At 55.8% G+C, this 23,566-nt stretch overlaps 1 protein-coding gene across 7 annotated transcripts in view; it reads right to left on the bottom strand.

The window, feature by feature from the left end:
- Positions 1-23,566, bottom strand: part of LOC119853909 (spectrin beta chain, non-erythrocytic 5-like) — a 50,731-nt gene that overhangs the window by 8,895 nt on the left and 18,270 nt on the right. For 3 of the 7 annotated variants that reach the window (XM_043511579.1, XM_043511580.1, XM_038397557.2), the window contains 18 exons: positions 23,352-23,438; positions 22,737-22,852; positions 21,609-21,756; positions 20,783-20,892; positions 20,293-20,383; positions 19,996-20,145; positions 19,488-19,625; positions 18,568-18,824; positions 18,025-18,148; positions 17,474-17,668; positions 16,385-16,540; positions 14,965-15,185; positions 12,736-12,913; positions 12,061-12,219; positions 10,951-11,343; positions 6,292-8,154; positions 1,776-1,856; positions 699-785 (listed from right to left, as the gene is read on the bottom strand). In XM_043511579.1, coding sequence (XP_043367514.1) covers positions 699-785; positions 1,776-1,856; positions 6,292-8,154; positions 10,951-11,343; positions 12,061-12,219; positions 12,736-12,913; positions 14,965-15,185; positions 16,385-16,540; positions 17,474-17,668; positions 18,025-18,148; positions 18,568-18,824; positions 19,488-19,625; positions 19,996-20,145; positions 20,293-20,383; positions 20,783-20,892; positions 21,609-21,756; positions 22,737-22,852; positions 23,352-23,438 — 4,554 coding nt within the window. Of the gene's footprint in view, positions 1-698; positions 786-1,775; positions 1,857-6,291; positions 8,155-10,312; positions 10,433-10,950; positions 11,344-12,060; positions 12,220-12,735; positions 12,914-14,964; positions 15,186-16,384; positions 16,541-17,473; positions 17,669-18,024; positions 18,149-18,567; positions 18,825-19,487; positions 19,626-19,995; positions 20,146-20,292; positions 20,384-20,782; positions 20,893-21,608; positions 21,757-22,736; positions 22,853-23,351; positions 23,439-23,566 lie in introns of all 7 variants that reach the window. The other 4 variants (XM_038397554.2, XM_038397556.2, XM_043511581.1 and 1 more) reach the window with 2 other exon arrangements.

Below are 23,566 nucleotides of genomic sequence, written 5' to 3'. Positions count from 1 at the left end.
CAGAGACCCAGCACTCAGGAGGAGCACCCCAAGCACCAACCCCCTAATGGCCTGAAAGAGGCTGACAGCAGCAGAGGATCCTGAGGTAGCGGGGATGCCTGCATGGGTGGGGGACTTGTCCTGCCCCTTCAAACACAACAGGGCTCCCCCTAGCCAAAGGCCTAGACACAGAGAGACAGGCAGGAGAGCAAGAGACCATGGCTCTCCTTTCAGCTCCAGTCATCTTCCTAGAGATCCTTGCTCCCCCTCCTCACCTTGCCAGCCCCACCAACCTAAACCTCAGCCGCATGTGCTGTCTGGGAGGTGAGGGGTTCATTCCTCCAGCTGGCCCAACCCTGCGATCTGCAGCCCCCTGCCACTGATAATGATTTGCTCCTCAAAGCACTTGCATGCATTCATTAATGAAGCTGTACAACCACTGTCAGCTATTCCAGTGCTGGTCTGCAATCTGAGGGGGAAACTGAGGCATAAAGAATGGACTTGCCCAAGGTCACGCAGTAAATAAGTGGCGAACACCTTCTTCAACCACTGCCGCTCCCACTGGCATTTCTCTTCCCCTGCCTAGTGCCAAGAACAGAACCCAGGAGTCCTGGCCGCCATTCTTCCTGCTCTCATCAGTGGACACTGCTCTATCCTCACTGTCAGTCCCACATCCCCACCCCGCCTCTCCCTGGGAGAGGCCCAACTGCACACCGTACCTTGAGAGTATCCTTCTTGTCCTGGTAGAAGCACAGTGTCTGCCTCATCAACACCGCATGGAACAGATTCCAGGTGCGACAGGTTGCCTAACAGATCAGAAGCAGAGACCAAAGATAAAGCAGGCAAGGCCTAGCCCATTCAGCGCTGCATCTCCACCCTTGCTCCGGGGAGAGTGCCAGGCAGCTGGCGTAAATCAACGTTGAGCTTAGCTGACTTCAATGGAACTGCGCTGATTTACACCAGCTGAGGATCCGGTCCATTGACTTCAACGGAGCTGCATCCATTTACAGGAACTGAAGATCTGGCCCTCGATGTCCAAGCACTAATTCCTCCCTGTTTGTGGCATGTTACCGTGCATGTTGCAGATTGACTCCAACGTGATACCATCGCTTGGCAGGGCCTGACGGGGTCATACAATCTTAGAAGCTGCTATAAATGACTGGTACCCTGAGGAGTATCACTAGCGCCATGCTGCGGATGCTGAACAGGGTCAACTTCCAGCGTTTAGGGAGAGTTTAATAACAGCTCAGTAACTGCTTAGATCCTACAATCAAAGCCATGCACCGAAGCGTTACAGAACTGCAGTCCTTATTAAGCACCGGCTTCCCCTGCTTAGAAAGAAGGTAAATATGACTGGCAAGAAGTGCTCTGGACAGCTTGGGAGATCAAATCACCAGCTCCACGGCTTGGGAACAACTGGAGAAACGCTCAAGGAGCTGTTTAGATGGGCAGAATTTCCCTTTTGGGGGTTTTATCCATTTTACCTTCAAAACAGGAGCCAAGATTTTCAACAATGGGGGCCTCCCATCAGGTACCTACGTGCACAGCCAGACTGCTTTGCCAGGAGGGCTGTGCACCCCACTCCTCACAGTGAAGACAACGGATGTTACTGGGTGACAGCACCTTTGAGAATCAGGCCACTGACTTGCGTGTATAGCTATGCACTTAGGAGCCTAACAGGCCCCGTTTCTGGCAGTGTATCTAACATACTGTGTGTGTGATTAGAGACTTATAAAGCTAAAGAAGGAAAATGCAGCCCAGGACCCACAGAGAAGGCTGGGCAGCTTGTACTGTACCTTTCTGCCTCCTGTCTGCAACACGTGTTTCCTTTCCAGAGTCCCTTCCATCATCTGAAACTCCATTTTATTGGTGGGCGTCTGCAAGGAGACAGGCAATGAGCAAAGGAGTCCCAACACCACTGGAGTGTTGGGAGTGCAGTTCCCAGCAGCCAGTAATCCAGGGTGTCCCACAGCCAGCCAGGACCAAAACTTGAAGCCTGCAATGGTAAATGGGTCATTTGGGGTCAAAGTCTCTGTCAGAGGGATTATAATGGGGCCATGTGTGTCCTGATGGGGACATATGCTTCCCTTCCGGACCTAGGGGGAAGGCTCAATGCTGCGCAGATTCAGGGGTGACAGTGCAGTACTGTGCAATGGGACCTTCTTGGGATCCTGTATCCTTAACCCATTAGCTACATGGTTTTTCCCAGCCCCATCCATGGCCTCTGGGACCAGAAGACAGCAGTGAATTGCAGAGCAGGGAACCACAGCACAGAGACCATCTTCCTCACATTGGCCTGGATTTGCAGTAAGCCCTGTGCATACATAATCTGTCCTGACAGGGTTATAAATCCACCTTGCTGCAGAAATCACCAAGACTAGAACCCAGCCCTTCAGTTCCAAAACACAGTCCTCGTTCACTTGAGCTACAGGAGAACTACCATGGCTGGCACTCACAGACCTTTCATCCTTCTGGTGCATCGAGTCATTACACAGCAAGATTGCGCCCTTGCATACAGGCTCAAAGGAAGTAGGTTCCAGCAAGTATCTGCCTCGCCATATCCTCACACTGTGCACACGCCTGCGGTAAGCACATGTGCAGAGCAGACGTGCATTGCACATGCCCAATCCATCTGTGATCTACTGTTTAGAGCAGGAAGAAAAGGAGTACTTGTGGCACCTTAGAGACTAACAAATTTATTAGAGCATAAGCTTTCGTGAGCTATAGCTCACTTCATCGGATGCATTTGGTGGAAAAAACAGAGGAGAGATTTATATACACACACACACAGAGAACATGAAACAATGGGTTTATCATACACACTGTAAGGAGAGTGATCACTTAAGATAAGCCATCACCAACAGCAGGGGGGGGAAGGAGGAAAACCTTTCATGGTGACAAGCAGGTAGGCTAATTCCAGCAGTTAACAAGAATATCAGAGGAACAGTGGGGGGTGGGGTGGGAGGGAGAAATACCATGGGGAAATAGTTTTACTTTGTGTAATGACTCATCCATTCCCAGTCTCTATTCAAGCCTAAGTTAATTGTATCTAGTTTGCAAATTAATTCCAATTCAGCAGTCTCTCGTTGGAGTCTGTTTTTGAAGCTTTTTTGTTGAAGTATAGCCACTCTTAGGTCTGTGATCGAGTGACCAGAGAGATTGAAGTGTTCTCCAACTGGTTTTTGAATGTTATAATTCTTGACGTCTGATTTGTGTCCATTCATTCTTTTACGTAGAGACTGTCCAGTTTGGCCAATGTACATGGCAGAGGGGCATTGCTGGCACATGATGGCATATATCACATTGGTAGATGCGCAGGTGAACGAGCCTCTGATAGTGTGGCTGATGTGATTAGGCCCTATGATGGTATCCCCTGAATAGATATGTGGACAGAGTTGGCAACGGGCTTTGTTGCAAGGATAGGTTCCTGGGTTAGTGGTTCTGTCGTGTGGTGTGTGGTTGCTGGTGAGTATTTGCTTCAGATTGGGGGGCTGTCTGTAAGCAAGGACTGGTCTATCTCCCAAGATCTGAGAGAGCGATGGCTCGTCCTTCAGGATAGGTTGTAGATCCTTGATGATGCGTTGGAGAGGTTTTAGTTGGGGGCTGAAGGTGATGGCTAGTGGCGTTCTGTTGTTTTCTTTGTTGGGCCTGTCCTGTAGTAGGTGACTTCTGGGTACTCTTCTGGCTCTGTCAATCTGTTTCTTCACTTCAGCAGGTGGGTACTGTAGTTGTAGGAATGCATGATAGAGATCTTGTAGGTGTTTGTCTCTGTCTGAGGGGTTGGAGCAAATGCGGTTATATCGTAGCGCTTGGCTGTAGACAATGGATCGAGTGGTATGATCTGGATGAAAGCTAGAGGCATGTAGGTAGGAATAGCGGTCAGTAGGTTTCCGATATAGGGTGGTGTTTATGTGACCATCGCTTATTAGCACCGTAGTGTCCAGGAAGTGGATCTCTTGTGTGGACTGGTCCAGGCTGAGGTTGATGGTGGGATGGAAATTGTTGAAATCATGGTGGAATTCCTCAAGAGCTTCTTTTCCATGGGTCCAGATGATGAAGATGTCATCAATGTAGCGCAAGTAGAGTAGGGGCATTAGGGGACGAGAGCTGAGGAAGCGTTGTTCTAAGTCAGCCATAAAAATGTTGGCATACTGTGGGGCCATGCGGGTACCCATCGCAGTGCCGCTGATTTGAAGGTATACATTGTCACCAAATGTGAAATAGTTATGGGTCAGGACAAAGTCACAAAGTTCTGCCACCAGGTTAGCCGTGACAGTATCGGGGATACTGTTCCTGACGGCTTGTAGTCCATCTTTGTGTGGAATGTTGGTGTAGAGGGCTTCTACATCCATAATGGCTAGGATGGTGTTTTTAGGAAGATCACCAATGGACTGTAGTTTCCTCAGGAAATCGGTGGTGTCTCGAAGATAGCTGGGAGTGCTGGTAACGAAGGGCCTGAGGAGGGAGTCTACATAGCCAGACAATCCTGCTGTCAGGGTGCCAATGCCTGAGATGATGGGGCGTCCAGGATTTCCAGGTTTATGGATCTTGGGTAGCAGATAGAATACCCCAGGTCGTGGCTCCAGGGGTGTGTCTGTGCGGATTTGTTCTTGTGCTTTTTCAGGGAGTTTCTTGAGCAAATGCTGTAGTTTCTTTTGGTAACTCTCAGTGGGATCACCAGCAACCACACACCACACAACAGAACCACTAACCCAGGAACCTATCCTTGCAACAAAGCCCGTTGCCAACTCTGTCCACATATCTATTCAGGGGATACCATCATAGGGCCTAATCACATCAGCCACACTATCAGAGGCTCGTTCACCTGCGCATCTACCAATGTGATATATGCCATCATGTGCCAGCAATACCCCTGTGCCATGTACATTGGCCAAACTGGACAGTCTCTACGTAAAAGAATGAATGGACACAAATCAGACGTCAAGAATTATAACATTCAAAAACCAGTTGGAGAACACTTCAATCTCTCTGGTCACTCGATCACAGACCTAAGAGTGGCTATACTTCAACAAAAAAGCTTCAAAAACAGACTCCAACGAGAGACTGCTGAATTGGAATTAATTTGCAAACTGGATACAATTAACTTAGGCTTGAATAGAGACTGGGAATGGATGAGTCATTACACAAAGTAAAACTATTTCCCCATGGTATTTCTCCCTCCCACCCCACCCCCCACTGTTCCTCTGATATTCTTGTTAACTGCTGGAATTAGCCTACCTGCTTGTCACCATGAAAGGTTTTCCTCCTCCCCCCCCCCGCTGTTGGTGATGGCTTATCTTAAGTGATCACTCTCCTTACAGTGTGTATGATAAACCCATTGTTTCATGTTCTCTGTGTGTGTGTATATAAATCTCTCCTCTGTTTTTTCCACCAAATGCATCCGATGAAGTGAGCTGTAGCTCACGAAAGCTTATGCTCTAATAAATTTGTTAGTCTCTAAGGTGCCACAAGTACTCCTTTTCTTTTTGCGAATACAGACTAACACGGCTGCTACTCTGAAACCTGTTTAGAGCAGGGGTTCTCATCTAGATATTTGCCTAGTTTTACAACAGGCTACATAAAAAGCACCAGTGAAGTCAGTACAAACTAAAATTTCATACAATGACTTGTTTATACTGCTCCATATACTATACACTGAAATGTAAGTACAATATTTATATTCCAAATGTGTTTATTTTATAATGATACGGTAAACAATGAGAAAGTAAGCCATGTTTCAGCAATCGTGTGCCAGGACACTTTTGTATTTTTATGTCTGATTCTGTAAGCAAGTAGTTTTTAAGTGAGATGAAACTTGGGGGTACGCAAGACAAATCAGACTCCTGAAAAGGGGTCCAGTAGTCTGGAAAGGTTGAGAGCCATTGGGTTAGAGCATGGGATCACGTCTCCCTCTAGTGGCCAGTCTCTGCACCTAGTTTAGCCTGCTCCTGACTCCCACCTAGCAGAATTACTGCTTCAACTCAAGTGGCAGGAGGAGGTGATTTTGATGAAACGCTTGGGTTTGACCCTGCTGATTGCTGTGGGTGAGGTTTGGGTTTGAGCCTTGGCACAGGTTGGAGATGGTGTTCAGACAGACAGCTAAGCCCCATGTGCTGCTCATGAGTGATCCTTTGTGGCCAGTGCAGGAGCAGGTTAGCCAGGGGAACCGTGGCTCAGAGGCCTGGTATAAAGCAGGGAATATCTAGTTATCTGGACCGATCACTGCAGTACCTGAGAGTGTGCAAAGGGGACAGTACAGCTTCTGGTAGGTCTTCCCCAGCCCCTAAGGAACAGTACACAGAGCCTACTAACCTTGCCATCGTCTCTGTCCTCTTCCTGATGCTTCTGCTGGTTCTGTGGGCAGCTGCCCTCCACTGATCCCACGGATGCAGCCTCCTTTGCCCCACAGGGCTCGTCTTGACAGGGGAAGGATGGCCAGAACCCGCGTGGGCTGCCCTCACTACTGTGCCTATCACTGGTGTCTCTTTCCCCGTCTGGGCTCTGAAGGAGCTGGGTGGAGGTGGGAAGGGTGAACTTGGCCACCAGCACATTATTCGCTGATGTTAAGATCAGTCTCCCACTGGAAACCTCTGGGCTCTGTGCCTTGTCTGCCTTGTTCCCCGACGTGGGGTGGGCATCAGTGTCCGCACAAGGGCTCTGCTTGTTGCGTCCCTCCATGTTCCTCCAGATGGCCTGCAGCTCCTCCTCCTCCTCTTCAAAGAGCTCGTGGTCCGGGTGGCAAACCTCGGCTGAGCCTGGGAGCTTTGCCCCTTTGGACAGCCCTGATCTGGCCGCCCTTCCATCTGGAGCCAGGCCCTGACGGTCTAACCCTGCTGACACCAGGCCACGCGGCTGGGCACCGAGCTGGCACTCAGACACAGACAGCAGGGTCGGTAGGTTTGCACACCTTCCAGAGCGTGCCATCAGGCTTTCCTCCAAGGCGTCCTGGAGGGGGGCAGGCTCTAGCCGATGCTCTGGGGGATCTTCCTCTAGCTTGCCATTCACTACGGTATGCTCTGGTTTGGCTGTGCTGGGGGCCCCTCCGGCACCACTCGTGTGCTTAGTGGGAGAAGGCCTGAGATCCACTTTAGATGCTTCTTTGAGTCTGGGTTTGCAGCCTGCTGGCTTCTCGGCCTTCGTGCTGCCGGATGTGCCCAGCGTGGCCGCCAGCTTATCCCACTCGCGCCCAATCTGCTCATGCAGCACGCTGATGCGGGAGAGCCGGTTCAATCTGAAGTCCAGGAAATCATCACTGCCACTGCCCTGGCTCCTGGGAGTCCATTGCTCCTCCCCACAGGGGATGCCACCAATGCCCTGTGCCTTTGGCCTGCGGTAGCTCGGGTTGAAGCTCACCTCTTCGAACCAGGTGCCTCCCTCGCTCTTAGGAGCCTTCCTGAAAGCATCCCTTGGCCCTCTGGGCCTTTGGCATGTGGCCAGTGGCTGGTTCAGTGTCTCCTTCCACAGGCTGGCCCCATTCGCCTCCCTCTCTGCCTCACCCGTGTTCCATGGAATCGCCCCACCGTCCTGCCTCACCTCCTCCCTTCCTGGCATCTCCTTCTGTGCTACTTTAATGGCATCCTGGACGTTACCAAGGAGACCAAGGTCCTTGGGCAGCTCCAAGCTCAATACGGACCCCAGGGAAAGGTGCCGGCAAGCACTCTTTGCCACCGCCAGCTGGGAACTGCTGGGCCCCCAGGCTTGGCTCAGGAATTCAGCTTTGGGGCCACTAGATGCTGCGCTGACAATGCCACATTCTGCCTCAATGGCCCTCCCCAGTGGGTTCTTCACAAGGTCCAGCAGCTGCCCAAGCCTGGGGTTCAGAGGTCCCCCTGCCAACTTCTTCCTGCTGCTGTACTTGGGAGGCCAAGTGTTGCTGGAATTGTGCTTCTCCTCAAGCAAAGGCTGTAGCCTGCTGGGACCTGCTCCCACGATGCCCTGTGGTGTGAGCAGCTGAGCATCCTCTGCCTTTGCCTGACCCTTTCTCTTCAGGCTGCTGAGGAGGGAACTGGAGCTGATCTTAGGCAGGGTGTGGAAGATGGCCTCAGGCCCGGGGCTTGGGACCAGGGAAACACGTGCTATGGTGGGCACTCGCTTGGCTAGCCGTGGCATGGTCGAGCTCCTGCAGGTGGCGTCTCGATCCCCCTCTTTCTCCTTCACATGCAGGTAGGTGCTCACCTGGGAAACACAAGGGTGGGGAGAGACGTGAGACTCACCCGTCCAACTGCTCCAAGTCACTAGTGCCCAAACCTGCCTGGGTGGGCATGGCCCTGGACCCGCTCATGGGCTGGGTCCTTAATGGCATGCACTGGCACATGGCTCCTCCTGCCCAGCTGTCAGTCACACATCACAGTAAGCCTCATTCTCCTCACACAGTGGCCAGCAGGGTCAGGCAACCCAAGATACATTCCAGGATGTTACGGTCACTTGCCTTCATTGTTGGGGACCAGCTCCCACAGTCATTTTCTAGTGCGGGGCTAACCCAGTGCTGCCTGAATGGGGGCTGCACTGGCCAGCTCACCAGTTGGGCTGCTCCTAATTGTGCCCCCATTACCCGTGATGTGCCTGGGACTACAGATCCCAGCATGTAATGCTCCCAGGGTACTCAGTGGCTTGGCATGCTGGGAGATGTAGTGCAGTAGGCTGCCCCTTCATATTACAGAGGCTAGCAGTTGCAAAACCCACAGGCCCTCTGGCTGCCCCAATATAGCAGAGGCTGGCTAAATCTTTCAAACAGCACCGTTCCCCTCCCTGTACCCTTTGCTGGCTGGAACCCATCTAGCAAAGGAGACTCGGTCACTGCTGGTGCCCTGATGTTGGGATCTGTCCCTGCGTTCCCCACCACTCAGAAAGGTGCCTGTTTCTTTCTCCAAGCCAGTGCTGCTCAAACTTATTACAGAGGAGGGCCACAGAAACCTACGCACAACCTGCTGTGGGCCAAACACATTCTACGTATTTTAATAAAATTTAAAGTCACCTGTATTGATTTATATTTTAAGTTCAGCTTGTTTCGTATGTGTTTCTATGTACAGTATCGTCTATTTACACACCCATGTAAACTAAATGATGTACACATGACGACAAAACGCTAATGAATCGGCCATTAATATATTGTGTTCAAACCGGCCATGGGCCTTATGAAATGTTCGGGTGGGCAGTGTACAGCCCACGGGCCGTAAATTGGGCAGCCCTGCTCTAAGACACCTCCCCCTCTTCCATGCTCACAGAGCTTCCTGGCCTTTCCCACTGGAACAGGCAGATTCTTTAACAGGTCTGCGCAGCCTGAGGCTGGGCGAGGATGCTGGCAAAGACCTCCTCCCTGCTGTGGTGTGGGGAATGGATCAGCACTTCCCTGAATTCAAGTCTGGGTGCTGCCTGCTATCCCCGAGTTTTCTGGCTGGCTCCCTATTCCTCTGTCCTGTTCAAGTGAATGAACTATTCCTGTAGGGGCCCTGGTCAGGTCACAGCTCCGCTTCCAAGGTCCGGCCCAGCTCACGTAGCACTGACTACTAAGCCTGCCTCACACCTAAGCACCTGCCCTAAGCCTGTGACTGTCCAGCGATGCTGCACACGGGGATCTGCTCAGCTTCTCTGTGCTGGGTTTTTGCTGATTTCAAGAGTTCCTGGCAAACCCCCTCAGGATAGAAATACACAAGATAGGGAAAATTAAACAAACACAATGCTGTGTGAAAGCAGCACCGGTAAAAGTGCCCGCCTCACAGCCCTGAAACCCTCTAAGTATCCCCAGGACAGGCCTGGCTCATGCAACACACCCTCCTGCCACCAGTCTGCCCCAGGACTCCCTGGCACATTCAGGCCTTGGCCTCTCTGCTCAGGCTGGCAACAGGACTTGTCACCACCAGCTGGATTGTGGGTTTGGAGAGCTGCCCCCTGGTGACTGGACTGAGACCTTCTGACTCTTTTCACCTCCCAACAGCCAGCAGATGGAAACCACTTACCAATAGGGGCCAGACAGCAATCAGTGTCCGAGAGGTGAGAGGCCCAGTAGCCCATTCTCTAGCCCCCCTGGGCCAGCTGGTGCACTGACCTCATTCTGTGGAGTACTGTGACACCAGGCAGCCCTTGGGAGGCCACTTCTCATGGCGGGATTATCAGGATGGCATGGTGCCCTCCCTGTTCACACCCTCCACTGCTGCAGCCCTTCTAGCAGGGGGATAAGCCTTAGCCAGGCCTCTCGGCCGGGAGCCAGCGGGGACCAGGAGCAGTGTCAGAGAGAGGACACAGAGGGATTCGTGGGGACAGGATGGTGTGTTAGTATAGGGCAAGCTCACGCCATGCAGCCACTGTGCCCGGCATGCAGCCCCTAGGACGTTACCTCTTCCACGGGCTGGCGAGACGGCTTTTTCTTTCGCTTTAAACTACCCAAAGTGTTTCCTAAAAGCCCCTGGCAACGCTTCCAAAAGGTTTTACAGCCTGAGGGTTTAGTGCCAGGGAGCTGAGTGTGGGGAAAGAGAGACACAAAAAGAAAATTGAGGGAGGAGAGCGGGTGGCCTGTTACAGCGAGGAGGAGGAGGGGAGAAGGGGGGCCACGGTGCTAAAGGCTAGCCCCCTGCTTGAAATCCAAGGGAGCTTGTGCTGTATCTGCCAACCTGAGTGGACGCCGGGGCTGGGGCTCCCTAGTCCAGAGGGTCCACCTGCTTCGCTCTTGATTCATCCGAGAATCTCCTGAGCTCTCCGCTGCTCAGCCTCAGCCCCGGGGGTCTGGGTTCACCTGGAAACACCCCCACTCTGCCATGCCCTTCCAAGTGCACCTGGCAGTTTCCAAGCCCTACAAAGCCACAGCCCTGAATTCACCTGCAGCTGGACAAGCTCTGGTCTGGGGCACAGCTCCCCTAGGCAGCTCTATCGAGAAACATGGTCTCTCCCATCTCCCCTCGCACCAAGCCTCCTGTGCACAGCACAAGCTAGCAGCCCTGACAAAGCCGTGTGTCCCCCCAGCGAGACATCACCTACCCTGTGCAGGGACTCTTCCCCCGGCATCGCTCCAGCCAGCTGCAGCTTCTTCTCCCCCTTCTTGCCAATACTCAGGATCAAGTTGACTGTCCCGCCCAGGCTGCTGGGCCCAGGCTGCGGCACCAGCAGCACTGGGGTCTCTGAGGGATCCAGAACTAAAGTCTCCTTGGGGGTTTCTACCTCCAATGGGGTGGAGTCACCAGGATCTTCCCAGCTTTGCTCCAGTCCTCGGAGGGCATCTGGGATAGATGGGGTGGAAGGAGAGGCCACTTCCCTCTCTTGCCTCTGAAGCTGTGGTGGGGTGAGGGAGCACAATGTGGGCTGAGGCCCTTTAGAAGTGTTAGGGCCCAGGATGCCATCTGCTCCGGGCACAGCTGCTTGGGCGTATGGGTCCTGGGAAGTAATAGAAGACAATGAAGAGGTGGGGTTGTGGGGATGGCCTGCCCCCTGTCCTGTGCACCTCCTTTCTCTCCCCGGTGGCACCATACCCCCCTGCCCTATACCTGGTTCCTCTGCCCCCCATTCTCCTCTGCTGTGCTCCCTCCTGCACCTGTCTGTACTATGGGTGTGCAGTGGGATTTGGTGGACTCCCCCGCAGGAGCCCTGGGACTCTCACGCTCTGTACATGACAGAACTGGATGCCAAAGGCAGTCTGGACGTAAGGATCTCCAAGTGCTTTACAGACATGAATTAATTCAGCTTCACAGCCCCCACCCCCACTCTGGGAGGTGGATCAGGAGCATTACCTCTGTGTTGCAGGTGGGGAAACTGAGGCACAGAGCGGGGCTGGGAGTCACTCAAGGCTGCAGAGTAGCAGCTCCAGGCTAGAACCCAAGAGCCCTGGCTGCTGGTCCTCTGCTTTAACCGCTAGCCGGCCTGTGGTATACGGCTTCCCTGAGATTCTCCAGACTGAAACAGCCACCATGGTTTACGTGAGTCTCCCTGATTTTTGCCCTGGTGGACACAATGCCTGTGTATCTGCTCCTGTCCCATGCTGGTCTTGTGCAGAGGCCTTTCATTGTGCCAAGAGAGGCACCTCAGCTGGGCTGAGCAAACAGCAGTCTGACCCATCCCTGCTCGCAGACTGTCCCACAGCAACTACGGACTCACCTGACAGCTGGGGGATGCACTCAGCACAGAGTCCACGGGACCGTCTTGGCCCTTTTTGCCAGCACTCTTGTTCCCAGAATCCCAGTGGTGTTTCTGTCCTCGCCAGCGCACCAGCACCCATCCCAGCATGCTCTGCAGCTCCTCCAGGCGTTCCTTTATCTAAGGGGAGAACAAAGATGCCAAGGGCTCCTGTGAGAACTTCAACTCCCCTCCTCTACTGCCCAGACACAAGTTCAGCCTGGGATCAGGGACAGAGAAGCCAATGGGGAGCGTAGGACACTGAGAAAACCTTTGTTGGGGACTGGGGAGTGGTGCTTTCTTCAGGAGCAACTTCATAATGGGCCCTTTGGGGTCAGGTCTGGAAAGGAAGCTGAGCCCCAGCAGGTCTGTGCTCAGTATCCATCACATGGGTAACCACCCCAGCCAGCGGGGTGGTCTGGCTGCCCCTTGCAGGGTGGGTGGTTGAGGCTGGCTCCCCCTGAGCACTGAATGGCTTCTTGGTAGGTCTGTCTCACTGGGCTCCCATAAGCGAATGGTTTGGCTGGGCACTGTGCCAAGGACTCACCTCTCTGATGACCCAGCCGGTTCCATCTGCCCTGTACCAGGCCAGAGGCTGAGCCCCAAGGGTTTCAATGGGGAGCTCATGAAGCATCCCTCAGTCCACCTCCTGCTTACCGTCTCACTCAGATAGTGCTCCTCGGACACCAGCGTCTGCCCAGCGGATGCCAGCTCCTCAAACTCCTTGAACTTGCCCTCAATTTTCCTCTCTAGCTCCTCCCACTGAGTCTCTGGGAGCCCATGAGCACTCACGCTCTCCGAAAAGATCAGAGCCCTTGTGTCCTCTGTCCAGGAGCTGCAGAGACAAGGGGACAGGGCCATAAGGAGTCACTGGGACAACTGGAGGGAATACAGCTGCTGAACCGAACCGTAGCCAGTGCTCGCTCTCCTCCCCTCTCCCCACCCCTTCCTAGGAGGGCACAGGTGAGGAACTCCCTCCAGGCTGCAGGCTGAGCCGGATCTTCCATGCCAGGCTTTGATTCTCCGCTAGGTCAAACTAGAGCTTTGTCACAGTGGATAGAAAGTTGGCTAGATTGTCGGGCTCAAAGGGTAGCGATCAATGGCTCCATGTCTAGTTGGCAGCCAGTATCAAGAGGAGTGCCCCAAGGGTCGGTCCTGGGGCCGGTTTTGTTCAATATCTTCATAAATGATCTGGAGGATGGTGTGGATTGCACTCTCAGCAAGTTTGCCGATGACACTAAAGTGGGAGGAGAGGTAGATAAGCTGGATGGTAGGGATAGGATACAGAGGGCCCTAGACAAATTAGAGGATTGGGCCAAAAGAAATCTGATGAGGTTCAACAAGGACAAGTGCAGAGTCCTGCACTTAGGACGGAAGAATCCCATGCACCGCTACAGACTAGAGACCGAATGGCTAGGCAGCAGTTCTGCAGAAAAGGACCTAGGGGTTACAGTGGACGAGAAGCTGGATACAAGTCAACAGTGTGCCCTTCTTGCCAAGAAGGCCAATGGCATTTTGGGATGTACAAGTAGGGGCATTGTCAGCAGATCGAGGGACGTGATCGTTCCCCTCTATTCGACATTGGTGAGGCCTCATCTGGAGTACTGTGTCCAGTTTTGGGCCCCACACTACAAGAAGGATGTGGAAAAATTGGAAAATGTCCAGCGGAGGGCAACAAAAATGATTAGGGGACTGGAATACATGACTTATGAGGAGAGGCAGAGGGAACTGGGATTTTTTAGTCTGCAGAAGAGAAGAATGAGGGGGATTTGATAGCTGCTTTCAACTACCTGAAAGGGGGTTCCAAAGAGGATGGATCTAAACTGTTCTCAGTGGTAGCAGATGACAGAACGAGGAGTAATGGTCTCAAGTTGCAGTGGGGGAGGTTTAAGTTGGATATTAGGAAAAACTTTTTCACAAGGAGTGTGGTGAAACACTGGAATGCATTACTTAGGGAGGTGGTGGAATCTCCTTCCTTAGAAGTTTTTAAGATCAGGCTTGACAAAGCCCTGGCTGGGATGATTTAGTGGGGATTGGTCCTGCTTTGAGCAGGGGGTTGGACTAGATGACCTCTTGAGGTCCCTTCCAACCCTGATATTCTATGATTCTATGATTCTATTCAGAGAACGTCCCTTCAGTGACTGGCCCCCTGTTCCATGGGTTTGGCCAGCAAGGAAGGCAGAGGAAATGGCCGTGCTCTAACTCAGTCTCCGCAGCAGGGAGTTCCCCCCCCCCCCCCCAGCTGAGGCATGAACAGAGCTGCCACCTGACAGGATGCGACTGCGATTGTTGTGGCGCTTGGTGTGTTGTTAACGCTTCCCATGAACTCCTGCAGCTTTCCTGCGAATTTCTGCCACCGCCTCCCATTGCTCTCAGTGCGACTGAAACCGCAGGCTGCCTGCTGCCATTTCCCTACAGCTGTGCTAGTGGCGCTCCGGCTGCCCAAGCACAGAAGTCACCCATAGTTCTCCCTGGGACTACAGCCAGGCTGCCTTCGGGGACGATGGCCACCATCAGGCTCTGCAGCGAGCCAGGAAGGCATGGGGGCAGAGAGAGGGAGAATGTGAGGGCTGGAGGCTGAGGGAAAATATGGGAGGAAGGGCAAGGCAAGGGTCAGGAGACAGTGGGGAAGCCTGGGGAGCGACAGAAGAGTGGCAAACTTCCTGGGTTTCTCTGGACACCTGACTTTCCCCAGGGAGGTATTTCAGCTCCCCTTGCACCTCCCCAGTCTGCTCCCCACAGAGCAACACCTGGCCGGACACTTGTGTCCCAAGCTGAGCACCAGCCCTCAGGCTGTCCTTCCTGGATCCCAACTTTTCAGGCAGGGCTCGCTGGATCACAAAGGCAGCTGGAAGGGAAGACGCCCTGCAGGCTACAGCAACTTACATCATGGCTAAGTAATCTCCAAAGAACTGCTGCAGCCGACCGGCCTGCTGCACATGGCTCTTGTTCTCCAGCACCAGCTTCTGCAGCTCCTCCCAGGCCTGCAGCGTCCCCTGGATCTCTGGGCCCATATCATGCATCCGAGCTGGGCAGAGCTTTTCCAGGTGGATGACTGCCTTCTCCAGCTCCTCCACGTCCCCCTCCAGCACCTCGGACATGTTGAACTAGGGGACACAAGACAAAAGGACTCTGGACACTTAAAAGAGACCCTCTCGGCAGGGGGCTCCCAGCTCCCTTCCCCATGGGGGAGTGTGTTTCTGCCTCTCTGCCTGAAGACAGGAGGGGACCAATGCAGCCCTGCCTACTTGGCTTGCCAAGGTGTTTCCTTCCCTCCCACTTGGGGAAAAAGATCAGGGCTGGGAGGGGCAGGGCAAAGCACTGGGCTGACTCCCTCAGGCATTGGCACTTGGAGATGGGACCCAAACCCAGGCCCCCTGCATGGCAGGGGCAGACATTAGCCACTAGGCCACCAGGCTGAATCCCTTCAGCATCGCAGGAAATGCATTGTAGAGAGTTAGGACCCCACCTGGTCCTTCTGCATACAGCTCAGAGCACTGAGCCCCTGACCGTGGGAGCAGCCTCTGCTTTATCATCTCTCCTGTGTGACAGGGGATGGGAGTGCAGGGGGAGAGATGCTCTGTGGGGAGCTGTGCTCTGCAGGGCATGGGGGAGCTGTGCTCTGTGGGGTGCAGGGGGTTGGGGAGCAGGTTGTGGGGGACCAGGGGAACTGTGCTTTGTGGGGAGCAGGGGGTGGGGGAGCAGGCTGTGGTGGCACAGGAGGAGCTGTGCTCTGTGAGGAGCGGGGGGGGGGACAGAGGATGAGGGAGCAGGAGGAGCTGTGCTCTGTGGGGTGCAGGGGATGGGGGTGCAGGCTGTCGGGGCACAAGAGGAGTTGTGCTCTGTGGGGGAGCAGGAGATGAGGGAGCAAGGGGTGGGGGAGCAGCAGGGTGAAGAGGGATCCAGGTTTCCCAGCAGACAGTTCTGCTCAGCTCTGCATGGAGCTGTTCCCTCCATGGGGATGCAGAATGGAAAGATGTGTGAGTTGTTGGCAGCCAGACCTTGGCACACAGGGGCTGACGCAATCCCTTCCCCTTTCCCTGCCTAGCCACAGGGGGAGTTGAGAGGAGAGGCCTAGAGTCAGCTGGAATATTCCAGTGAGCCCTCCATAAAAGGCCAGGGTTTATGGCTCTTGGGCCTGAGGGCTAGAGTCTCCCTGAGGTGACCTTGTCTCTACTCCTGACACCCTTGGTAACCCCTAGCTCCAACATGCCAGGGAACTGCAAGGCTCTCAGGAAGCCAGTAGAGGCCATTGGTGACTCCACTTACCATGGCAAGTCAGAGCGGTGCAGCCTGTGGGACTCACCTCCATCTCCTGCTGCTGGCTCAGCAGCCCCTGCAACCCCTGCAGGTCCAGCTCACTCTTCACTGTGGCAAAGCCACTCTCCACCTGGGCAATATCACGGGCCAGAGCCTCCGCTCTGCATCGAACAGCCTCCATGCGTGGAAAGACTCTGGCGAGCTGGGAGAGAGAAAAGTGAGGTGAACCCCAGTGTGAGCTGAGCTCCCTTCAGAGATGCTCCTAGGCCTTATACGCGTGCTAGCTAGCTGCGGGGCACAAAAGAAGAATAGGGATAACTGTGCAGCACGAGCATCACCTGCCTCAGCCTTGGCTCCCAACCCCCTGCTCTAACCACTAGGACAGACTCCACTCCTAGGGACAGGTATAGGACTCAGGAGTCCTGTCTCCCAGTCCCCTGCTCTAACCTCTAGGACACACTCCCCTTCCAGGGTCAGGAATAGAACCCAGGAGTCCTGGCTCCCAGCCCCCTGCTCTAATCACTAGATCAGGGGCGGCCAGCCTGAGGCTGAGAAGGAGCCAGAATTTACCAATGTACATTGCCAAAGAGCCACAGTAATACCTCAGCAGCCCCCCATCAGCTCCCCCCACTCCAACCTGCAGCGCCTCCTGCCCACCGTCAGCCCCACCAATCAGTGCCTCCCGCTTCCTCCCCACACCTCCCACCCACCGCAATCAGCTGTTACGTGGTGTGCAGGAGGCTCTGGTGGGGGGGGGGAGAGCAAGGACATGGCAGGCTCAGGAGAAGGGGTGGAGTGGGGGCAGGGCTTGGGGCGGAGCAGAGGGTTGAGCAGTGAGCACCCCCCGGCACACTGGAAAGTTGGCGCCTGTAGCTCTAGCCCTGGAGTCGGTACCTATGCAAGGAGCTGCATATTAACTTCTGAAGAGCCACATGCAGCTCCGGAGCCGCAGGTTGGCTACCCCAGTACTAGACCCTACTCTCTCAGGCTGGCACTATGCATAGGAGCCCCCCTTCAGTCAGACTCTACTGTTCTGCCCTCATCTTCGACTGAGCCAGTTATGCTCTGCATGGCCACTAGTGGTGTGTTACCTCCCTCCTTCTCCATCAAAGGCTCCCCAAGCCAGGTCCCTTACCAGGCGCTCCAGACTCTCAGTTTCAGCCGCTGCCTCCATGACTCGCTCCCGCTCCTTCACCACGTCGTTCAGCATCTCCACAGCCTCCTGCAACTCACCCAGGGGACTGCTCATGTCCTCACGGCTCAGCTGCTGCCCAGCCTGGGCCAAGGGGAGGTGCACAGGCTTCTGGGAGCCCAGCCTGCTGGTCCCTGGCTAAAGCAAACACACAGGGACACTGGAACTTTAGAGAGAGACCGGGAGACGTGGGGTGATTCTGGCACCACCTGGCCTGCGAGGGGTCCCATGTAGCCTCCTCGCCATGCACTCAGGGTTGCTGATCTCAGCCATTCCCCAGGATTGATGTCAGTGGCCATTGTGTCTCCCCCACCTCAGAACAATCACTGGCAGCTGCTGGGGGTGATGCTGGAAAGCGAGGGGTTCCAGTTATTCCCCCATCCAACCCCTGACCTCACTCAGTCAGCAGCAGGGCCCCCCACCCAGATCAACCCAGCAGGGATGGGATTTCCAATGGGGGCTCGAGTCCAGGCCCATCCCCACTCACTCCTCACCAGCGTGCTGTTCCTCTGGCTCAGCACCTCCTCCTGTTGCACGTTCTGCAGGAACTCAGACAGGACCAGGGAATCGCGCAGGTCCTCCGCCCGCCGCTGCAGGGCTGCCTGCACGCACCCCAACCTGGCACAGCAAACGCAGCAGTGGGGCAGGAGCACACGGAGAGGCAGCGCCACAGGGGACTCCTACTCCTGATGCCAACCACTGCAGGGAAATCCCCTCCCGACCCTTCAGTGCTGCCATTCCCCAATGCTGCCCCCCAGGGGGCTCCCACCTACTGACACAGCCACCCTCTTCCATCCCCCAAGGTTGTCCCATTGGAGGTCTCCAACCCTTCTGACACCACTGTCCCCTCCCATTACCCAAGGCTGCCCTCAGGGGATCCCCTCTCACCTCTCTGATGCCACATCCTCCCCAGAGGGGGGAATCCCCTCACACCCCTTCAACCCCATCTCTTCCTCACATCCCCTGACACTACCTCCCATTCCAGCAGCCTGCGCTCCCCCTAGTCCGGTTCCCAGTCCTGTTTCCCCAGGACTCACTTCTCCTCCACCATCTCCGCCTTGCTCTGAATCTTCCCAGTCATCACGTGCTCTGTAGAGGGCTCTCTCCCCATCTCCTCTCGCAGGGCTTGGAGCTTGATGCCCCACAACAGGACCTGGTTCTCCAAGCAGCTGATCTCCTGGAGATCCCTGCGGAGCTCCTCTGGGCTCCTCATGGTGGCAGGCTCCGACAGCGAGCCCGCCACCCCCTGCAGCCAGTGCTCAGCCCCATCCAGCTCTCCCACCAACCGCAGAACCTGCAGGAAGAGATTGGAGAGTGGGACAGACAGGATCTCCCAGGCCAGATTCCCCTCTGTCCCAGCCTCAGGGTGGGCAGGAATGAAAGCCCCTGTGGGCGCCGTGGCATCGTGTCGCAGGTAAGACCAGTTCGGCGTGACCCAGCACCATGCAATCCCACCTCGGGCGGCACGTTTCCATGGACCATCGCAGGGCTCTCCATCCCGCAGCACAAACAGCACCCGGTTGCCCACCTAGAGGCATCTCAGACACAGCAGGGGCAGTCCTGGCTGTGCCAGCGCTCAGGCGACTGCAGTGCCAGATCCAGCTGGAGGAGCAGAGGCTTCCTGAGCTGGCTCCACAGAGGGCACCTGTCCCTCCCAGGTGGTGCGCGTGGCACTGAGCTAGCTGATCTTTGGGGGAGGCCAGGCAGCCTGGGCCATCACCCCCCACCCCACTCCCCAGGAGACTCCCTTGCAGGGGGCTGCAGCCTAGGCTCAAGATGGCCCCTGCACCAGCACAGCCCAGAGAACGGGCACAGCGACCCTTGTGGGGATGCCTTGTCCCACCAGTGCCTGCACTGGGGCTGCCCCTGTGTCCCGTGTGCACCCCCTTCCCACCCTGCTCACACCTCTCTGTCTGCTACTGGCTCATGCCTGGCAGAGACAGATGGCACCATGCACCTTATCAATCTCCCTCAGCGCCGCACCGTTCTCCCGGTGCCTCCTCTGCAGCTCCTCCCACAGCCCCTCCAGCTCCTGGAGGACACCTTCCACCTGAGGTCTCCTTCCATGGCTGCCACACAGCAGCGTCTGCCCTTCCTGTGGGACACAGACACGCACTGTCAGGTGACGCCCACCTGGGCATCCCGCTCCGCAATCCCTTAGAGGGGCCCGAGAATGAGGCACATGCCGAGGATGGGGATCTGCCCTTCCCAGCCCCCCTGACCCTGGCCACCAAGGGGGCATGGATCTCACTGCCCACTCCCATCCCTCCCCAGAAGGCAGCGGAGAGGAAACTCCTCCTGGTGCCCCAGGTGCCTGGCAGGGGAACCCAGTGTTATTTCCCAGTTGCATGAAACACCTGCCGCCAGGGATGCATCAGCATGGTGCCCCCTCTACCTCCCCAGCAGCGAGTTGTAGAGGGGGACTCCCCGACCCACACAGCATGCGCCCCACAGCTGATGCTCACCAGACGCAGGGCCTCGATGCTGGAGCTGTTGCCCATGATCTCCTGCTGCAGCGCGGCCTGCTGGCTCTGTGCGGCCTCCAGGCTCTCTGCGTCCTCCACCTGGCTCAGCCGGACGCTGAGCCCCACGTTCTCCCTCAGCCAAGACACAGCCTGCCGCACACCGGGGGAGAGACAGCGCATTACTGCCAACCGAGGGGTGGGGGGCTGCGAGCAGAGGGGGAGACACATGGGGGAACACCCGACACTGGGACCCAAGGACAGGGGCTGGGACGCGCCTTGGCTCATTGAGGACGTTACCGCATTAGCAGCCTGACAGAAGTCCTGCAGCTTGGCCTCCTGCTGGGGTGGGCCCCGCACAGCATCGGACTGTCCTGGGGGTTTCCTCCTCCTGCGGGAGAGAGGCAGAGTCATGGACAGTTTTTCTCCTACCACAGGGACCCCTGCAGGCTCCACCAAAGGACTAGGGCAACCTCATATCACAGATATGAGATACAGCTGCAGGGCAGGGGCTGGTATCCATGCCATGGGGGCCCCACAGGTTCAGGGCATGGGGGCAGCTGCCTGTGCCAGGGAAACCCCAGGTGCCCATGTCCTTCCCTGCCTGCTATGCCCCTCCTGGGGACTAGGTTCTGGAGCTGGGGATGGATTCTTACAGCTAAGGAACAGGCCTAGCCCAGCAAATGCTCTAGGTCCCCTCTCCTCCCCTCTCCTCTCCCCCCCCAAGGAATAGCTGGCCTATACCCCAACTCTGGGCCCCATTCTTGGGAGCAGCCTGCCGAGTCAGTACCTATTACTGTTGCTGTGGCAGCCAGGAGTGGCCTGCTCTCCTGGCGAGCTCGGGCTTCCCTCCTCGCCTCTCACACGCTCCATCACATTCCCTGCAAAGTCCTTCTGCACCTAGGACACAACAGGAGCCTCCCAGGGTCCGATTCCTCCCTCAACTAGCACCAGGTGGAGGAATGGGGACCAACAGAGCCAGCTCAGCCTCCCCCCACACCAGGCCCAACACCTACTCCTCTGCTCCACACACAGGGCACTCCTGGGAGCAGGGCCATCCTGGCAGCAGCTCAGGATCCAAAGCAAAGCCTGGTGACAGATCCCTGGGGCTGTGGGTGGGGCGGGTGCTGCGGTGCTGCCCCTCCAGAATTCCAGGTGCCAGGGCGACATCACAGACAGACGCAGGTCAGAGCCCAGAGGGACACACAGGAACATGTGCTAGGTTGGCCTGGGCAAAGGTGTATTAGGATCTGAGCCGGTGTGTGCGGGATGCATGAAGGGGCAGATATGTGCAGAGATGGGGCACCTACAGCACTCCCAGACCATCCCACAGGCCAGTGTTCAGAGCCACACAAAGGTCACCTGGGGCACTGCACAGGGTTCCAGGGTTTACGTGATCACATGCTTATCATTCAGGGTTCATGGGGGGGGGCCCCAGGGTTAGCGAGGGTGTCACAGGAGGGGTCACACAGTTGTCACTTAGGGTTCACGGGCTCAAGCTCTTTCCCCATGTGCCTTTGCTGGGTGTCTAAGGGAAGTGGCTCTGGTTTGGCTGCTCTTGTTGCAGGGAAGGGGAGGGCTGGGGAGAGGGGCAGGGCCCCAGCTACTATACTCACCATACGTAAGGGGACCCTCCTCCGCTTATCTCCAGCTTCCCTCCCTGCAATTCCTCCGTTGCCAGCTTCTGTCTGCTTGGGGCTCAGGGCATCGGTCTCTCTCATCGGCAAACTGCTCACCAGGGCCAGCAACGGCGACTTCTCATTCCTGGGAGATGGGGAGCACACATAGGGTGAGGGGTGGTGAGGAGAGGGGAGGGGAGGGGAGTGAGAGGCAAGAGGAGAGAGAATGGGGAAGAGAGCCCTAAGCTGTTCTGGCCCCGTGAGTCCTCTGGGGTTCACTCAGGAGCAGAGTCTGGCTCATGGCAGCCAATAGCTGATGTGGGTTCTGCCCCAGGGACCCCGCTCCAGGCAGGTGTGGGGAGCCCCAATACAGGGGAATCCAGCAGATGATGGAGAAGTGGGGCCAGATTTTCAAAAGCACTGTACACCCAGCAGCTCCCAACGGCCTGACCCTACCTGCGTAATGGGAGCTGAGCTCTTTGGAAAGTCCAGCTCTTGTTTCCCAGAGCTGAAACCCCAGCTGCCAATGGCAGGCAGCTCAGATTTGAACATATCCATAGAATGGGCCAAGCCAATGCTTTTCCCACGCCACCAAGCTTGTGGGGATCAGCCATGACCATGGATTCAGATTCTGTAACTCGGGGAAGAGCAACTTCAGCCACTCAGGAACCAGCATGTGTGTAAACTCAAAGCCACCTGCCTATTTCTGGCTATGCTCTCTTGTGATTAGCTGAGATACTCAAGCAGCCCACTCTCTAAGTCAATCAAATAATAGCTCAAAGGGCAAAGGTTACTCTGGTGCATCTCATAGGTCACTCCATCTGCCCTCAGAGCCTCTTCTGGAGCATTCTCCCCAGTGTACAGAAGAGAACACTGAGGCACAGAGCAGGGCAGGGACCTGCCTTCCAGGGCCACACAATGAGTAAAGTGCAGATCTGAGAATAGAACCCAGGAGTCCTGGCTCCCTCATGCTTTAAGTCACACACCCTTCTGCTCACCAGGTCTTGAGGCAGGAGTGGGCAACAAGTGACCCCTGTGAACGCACTCTTTGCTAAATTCAGCCCTGGGCTTCTCTGTGTTTAGGGGGGATGCTGGTGGGTGGGTTGCTACGAGGCTCTGCTGTACCTCAGCACCAGCTGAAGCTGGGCCCAGCTCTCCTTGACGTCTCGGTGTTTGTGCAGGACTCGTGCTGCCAGGCTGGGATGGAGGCTGATGAGCTGGGACACAGTCACATCCAACATCTGGAGGAATGAGAGAGCACGAAGTGAGCTAATGGGGCTGGCTGAGGGTGACCCTGCAGAGACCAGAGCTGAGCACAGAGGCTACCTGGGAAATGCTGAGTTAGCTCTCCAGGGGCAGGTGAGCAGCAGGACACAGGGCCCCAGCTCCCTTCTAACAAGCCCTCCCACTGATCCCTCCTCTCCACACACCAAACCCTGCCCAAGATCCAGCCCCTCTGCGATGCCAGTCTGGATAGTTGAAGGCAGCTCTGGATGCAGCCACCCCTGTTACAAAGGATTCAGGCCATGACATATGCCAAACCTCTTAATGCTGGCAGTTCAGCCAGATGAAGGTTTGACTCCAGGCCATTCTGCCCCTGCCACACCCTGTGGGGGCTGTAACGTCCTTGTCCAAGCCGGGTGGTGGGGGTAGATGTCCTGTCAGGGCACATGCAGTATGCCTTGCCTCTCAGGTGAGACATTTCAAATGAGTGTGGGACAGCACAATGCCAACACTTACCATGACCTGGCTGGCAATATCCCTGACGTCTCGGTCCCGGCCGGGCTCAGAGTCCCCCTGCTTCCCCACGCCACAGAGATTCCTCCACTGCAAGAAGCAGCAGCAGCACCCATTGTACTCCTTAGGGGAAGGTGGGGACAGGGCCCTGCTCTCTGCAGCGCCTCTGTGCCATTTGGATCCCCTCTGAGTGATCCTATCGCCCACCCCATGTCACA

Source organism: Dermochelys coriacea, chromosome 3 (genome assembly GCF_009764565.3).
Source record: "Dermochelys coriacea isolate rDerCor1 chromosome 3, rDerCor1.pri.v4, whole genome shotgun sequence".
NCBI lineage: Eukaryota > Metazoa > Chordata > Testudines > Dermochelyidae > Dermochelys > Dermochelys coriacea.
Note: the sequence above shows the minus strand (reverse complement) of the source record. Positions and strands in the feature narration are given on the sequence as shown.